Here is a 5,627-nt window from a genome sequence, read left to right on the forward strand (position 1 = left end):
GAGTATTTTCCTTCACCTCCCTTTCTTTCTGTCAAAATTTTCCTTCCCTTTCCTTTAATGAATTTACAAAGAAAACTCGGGAACAAGGCGTAAATACTAGTTTTTATCAGGAAGATATTCACATACATACAACATAGCCAACCTAAATGCTACCATATAAAAATTTTCTTTAAGTTTTAACAGATGATAACCTCCATTTTAAATATCATGCTTTAATATTGCAGTAAATCATCATTGACACTCCTTTCTTCATGGATCATAGACTGAAAATTGTTAAAACTCCACTTTTGGTGTATCACTTGCTCCCCAAATACGTACTTCTACCCTATCATTACGCTCCTTGTTGAAATGTGCCAAAGATATTTCGTCTAAATTGCAGTGATTTAGAATCCTTTCTCTTCAAACATCAACTCCATGTATCTAACCTAGCATTTAGTAGAACCCTAGTCTTTATCACAAACACAATGTTGTTGATAAAAGAAAAACATAAACTTGGCACCCCTTCTTGAATCTAACAACAAATGTCATCAATACTTATAGCGGAGATGTATAAACTAAGAGCCTATCTCAGATGTAGCCTAATTTTCACCTTGAGATAGTACGTTTCTCCGATTAAAGTTCGGACACAAACATTCTATGGTGTCCTTTAAATCCTCTTACATTGTAAACTATCATATGTCTTCTCATGGTCGATGATGATCATATAAAGCTTCTTATTTCTCAGGGTATAGATATCGTCAACCCCGCTTGTAAAAAGATTGATATCAAATAATTAAAGAAAATATCTCAAAAACCAATTCACCTCCTTCTCGATTCTCGTTACATAAACATTCTCTGTGTGGTTAATCAATAGTCGTTATACAATATTAGTCGAGTCTTCTTGATTTAGCCATCGAAATCTTGGCCTCTTACATAGGAGACTCCCTTCCAACCTAGATTAAGCCTAAACAAGCACCATGAACTTTAGATGACATCAAACTCTAAACGGACTACATAATTTCAACTAATATGATAAAAAATTTACAGTAAAATTTTTGTATACAAGGTCACTCTCACTTGTTTGTATGATCTAACGAATTTGACATTAGGCTAACTTGCTATTTGCTATTTGCTATGGTTTAATTAAACAATGACCCGAACATAACATTACAAATTTGATTGACAAGAGCAACAAACAAGGCCTTACAATCTCTTATCATTTTGAGGCATTCAATGACATATCTCTCTTGTTGCTATAATTATCAATCGATGCATCATCTCCATTCATCATGCTTGAACTTCCCTCAGAATATTTTCTCTTGGAACGAGTTCTTATAGTTTCTTCTTTTTTATCAACAAACGAAAAGAATGTTTGAAGGGATCCCGAACGAACGCTTCTCCCGGTTGACTCAGCAAGGGTTGGATAGTGTTTGGTAAATTGGCGTATCGTGAGTACAAAGTATATGAGAAGAGCAAGAAAACAAGCTAATCCACATATTAAGAAGAGGCCTTTAAAACTCGTTAGTTCAAGTTTATCAACTTCAAACTGTGTTCCTTGTGAACTACATGCACTTCTCAACAACCACTTGTCATGAATCCTTTGTAATTCACCATTTTCTGATAGTTTTAGAATTGCTGTTGACATATCAGCTGCTAGAGGAGAATCCCTAGGGAATGCCTTTCACAAAACAAGATGACAAAACATTAACTTTGATTTCAAAAGTCAAATTTCCATGTTGAATGGATTAATGAGAACTTTGTACTTACAAATCCCCATCCATTTTTGGTAAATTCTTGACCAACGATGCTGAATTCACAACGAGATGAAAGGAAGAGTTCAATGTATGCGCGTTCATCAACCACTGCTGCAACACCACCATTGTGGGGCCCATCTTTCAATGCTTTTTCATAATCTTCAGGCAATGAAAGAGGAATTAATCGATCTGAATTAATACCAAGTTCTCCTACAAGATAGTTTCTGACAAACGAATTCTCTTGATACCCAATCGGATCTTTGATCATCATCAAACTTTCAATTCCTTTAATAGGTGAAGAAAGCTTCTGAACAGTCAATATTGAGGTCAAACTTGCAGTATAGCTCGAGTTTATTATGAGAACCACAAATAACCATAGAATTAAAACTATTCGACCAAGAGTGCTCAATGTGTTTTCTCCTGCATACATAAACCATTTCCAAGTAAGATCATATACATATAATGGTAATTCAATAAACAACACTTACTGTGGGAGGAAAACAGTGTTGAAAAGCTAAACCTGCAAAAAGAAGAAGATAAAGAAACATTAACAATGAATCTGTTCTACAAGTGTTTAAACTTTAAACTTTAAACTTTAAACACACTTACTTACTTACTTACTTACCATAGAACTGTGACAAGTTGTTTTCTTGGAGGACCACGAAACTCATCATTTACACGATGTTCAAGAATCCATACAACAGCTCCAATAACTAAGAAAAAGATTCCTGAAACAGACCACATTAAAGGAGAGAAAGGTTTAAGAAAAGCCCATGTACTAGAGCTTGATCTTTTAACTGGAACCACTACAACAAGCCCAGATTCGATAAATGGTTGTGTAAAATCTGCTATTCGAGTCCTGTTAGTAGTGATAGCAATGTCTCCCACCACAGCATCATAAACCTGTATTATATATATAGCTTTTGGTTAAAATTTAGCAACAAGGTTGAATCTTTTTATTGAAATACTCACACCAGAGTTGATTAAGGTTAAAAGCTCTGTGTTGCTTGGGTTCTTGACACCATCTCCATAGGAGTGAAACTTATATGGAACAGCATATGGAAGTAAGTTTACAGCAGATGTAAACACATCAATGCAGTGTCCTTTGAATGAATCACTGTCTTTTGATTGTCCTACAAATTCTTGAAAACTGACTCGATTTGGAACACCGATTTTCAACTGTTTTCCACTATCAGGGAAAACCCATCCACGTGGCTTTTGAATGATTTGACCAGGCCAAATCACCGCGTGCAATAGCTCAGAAGAACTTGATTGATGATCAGATGGCTTTGTGTTGACTTTATCTGGACGAATAGTTGACAAACCCGAAGAATTTGACCAATACCCGATTCTCCTAACACCAGTACCAATCACATTCAAGACTTCAAATGCAGGAAAAAGTAGGTTTTTATCAGATGTGAACTCGATAGCTCCTGTTAATCCTTTCATTTTGACATTTAATATTTCTTGAAGCAATAACTTTCCTCCATTAAAGATACTCAAAGAATCAAAATTCAACATTTCTCCTGGTAAAGCTTGTAACTTTGGATCTTTTGAGAATGAAATGTTTCCACCTTTATCAAAGAAAGAGTCAAGTGCATGAGCAAGAAGCCAAACAGTGTCGTATGCGTATAAACAAAAAGTACTTAACCCATAATTTGTCATGTTTCTCCACTCAGAAGCAAATTTTCTTGTGAGTTTTGAATCTTTTGTGTATGTTCTTAATGTGATAAAACCTTGCATAACATCAATTGTTTTGGAAGGGAGTGGAGAACTAATGTCTATGATAGTAGAGAGCCAATTAGTAGTGATCCAAACATACCCACTACCCAACATATCAAGATTTCTAGCAACTTCAAGTATGTCTAATCCATATTGTGGATAAGTGTGGACAACAAGAATTCTTGACTCCATTAAAGCAACTTGAACCAACACATCGCTTATGTCTGTTTTTGTTGCTAATGGCTTAATAGGTGCTTTATGGGAGATCTCACATCCTCTAGATGCTAACTGATCTCCTAATGATATTACTCCATTTCTTCCATGATCATCGTCTATGTAAATTGCTGTAACTTTTCTCCATTCGTAGTACTTGATTATGTCTGCTATTGCAGCCATTTGATAAAGATCACTGTGAGTTGTGCGCACAAAGAAAGGATACTGAAGGGAATTCAATGTAGGATCAGTGGCTGTGAAAGACAATAGAGGAACTTGGAGCTCATTTGCCACGTGGGATATCACATGAGCTAAGACTGAACCTTGAGGGCCTATTAAAGCCACTGTATCTGTCTCCATCACCTTTAAAGCTGTTGCCAAAAACAAGTCAAATCGCATGAGAATATACTGTAAGAAAATGTTTAGAAGATTTACCTTCCATAATATTCATAAATGCACTGAAATTGGAGTCATGAAGAGTTATTTGCAGCTTGGTTCCCTTAAGAATAGTGGGATCAGAGTTCACATCTTCACATGCAGCCTGTAAAGCAATTTTTGCGACTTTTCCAATGATGGAATTAAATGTCAAGATGGATGCAATATTCACGACATCTGGTCTTGTAGAAACATTGGTATTGTTAAGCCCTTCAGTGAAGCATCCGTTGAAATCCACCATTAACAGGAGCAATGCCCAAACTAGATTCTTTGGCATTTTTTCTTACAAAAAGCTGGTTTCATACACCCTGATACACAAAATAAAACAAGAAAATTTTACTTTCAGTTGTCTAGATTGATCAAAGCCTCAAGAGCGTGTTTCTATGGTATGAAAAGAGCACGGTTTGATGTAAGAAAACAGTGAAAAAGCAATGAAGTAAACTTTTGACCAAGTTAGGTGAAATAGTTGCTAAGTTTGAGAAAAATTTGAGTATCAAGTTTACAAGTCAATACTTTAGAGGGTTGTGTCTTGACTAACTAGCATGAAAGTATTAAAGAAAAAATCCTCAAAACCTATTTAAGTAAAACATCAAGCACGTTGTGTGTGCAAAAGATTCTAAATACAAGAAAGCATATAAAAAATGTCGACCACGATATGAAAAAATACACCCCACACACACACACACACAGAGGGGGGGAGAGATTACAGAGAAGAGCAGCCTAAGCAGCCATCCACAGAGAGCGAAAGAAGAGCACTGAACAGACAAGAAATCAAAATGATGGGATTTTGCAGCAGGGGAGTAGTGATATAGCTAAATTCCAAGAGGGTTTCATGTATGGTTTAGAAAATTTCTTGGTTTTAAAGTGATAATGATAATTATCACTAAGGTTTCTTGAATCTCGTACGAAAATGTGTCCTATTTGTTGGAAGCTTCACGCGTCGTATTTCCGGCTTTTTGATAATTGTCGCTGTAAAACTCATGAGCCATATGTGATACAGTCGTCGAACAATTGGGAGTTCTTGTCAAGTGTCACGTGTTTCATTATCTGATGTTGGATGTTGGCTTAATTTTAATTTTAAGGCCGAGTAGGTGGTGCATTAAATACCGTATTCTCTTTCCCGTCTCATAAGCGTTACGTCATTTTTTACCACACAAATGTGGTTTTTTTGCCACACAAAGGAGTGGTGCCACATTTTCATTTTCATTTTTTTTTTGTTTTTTTTAAGTATTTTAATTTAATAAAACTTTTTTTAATAAAAAAACATAATTTTAAAAAGATAATATTTCATTAATTAAAAATACAAATACCATATATTACTTAACTTTAAAAAAAACCTAAAAATTTAGAAAATCAAATTAAAAACATAAAACCTACAACTTAAAAAAAAACACATATACACACACACCAAACTATTAAAAACTTGAAAAAAAAACTAGAAATTAGCCACGATTTACGTAACGTTTTTTCACTTCCTCCTTCATCGCCAAAATAACTTGAAGCTCTTCCCTGGTCATATTCGAC

The 5,627-nt window shown here is 35.0% G+C and overlaps 1 protein-coding gene across 1 annotated transcript; it reads right to left on the bottom strand.

Annotated features, from left to right (window-relative positions):
• Positions 1-968: 968 nt before the first annotated feature.
• Positions 969-5,131, bottom strand: LOC145087236 (glutamate receptor 3.6-like). Its single transcript, XM_079025158.1, has 7 exons — positions 4,811-5,131; positions 4,104-4,411; positions 2,706-4,039; positions 2,359-2,636; positions 2,222-2,253; positions 1,747-2,153; positions 969-1,657 (listed from the first exon to the last, which is right to left on the bottom strand). Exons 2-7 carry the CDS (start codon positions 4,378-4,380, stop codon positions 1,196-1,198), a joined length of 2,790 nt encoding a protein of 929 aa, XP_078881284.1. The 5' UTR covers positions 4,381-4,411; positions 4,811-5,131; the 3' UTR covers positions 969-1,195.
• Positions 5,132-5,627: the final 496 nt, after the last annotated feature.

Source organism: Lactuca serriola, chromosome 2 (assembly GCF_051521515.1).
Source record: "Lactuca serriola cultivar US96UC23 chromosome 2, Lser_US96UC23_V15, whole genome shotgun sequence".
Taxonomy (NCBI): Eukaryota; Viridiplantae; Streptophyta; class Magnoliopsida; order Asterales; family Asteraceae; genus Lactuca; species Lactuca serriola.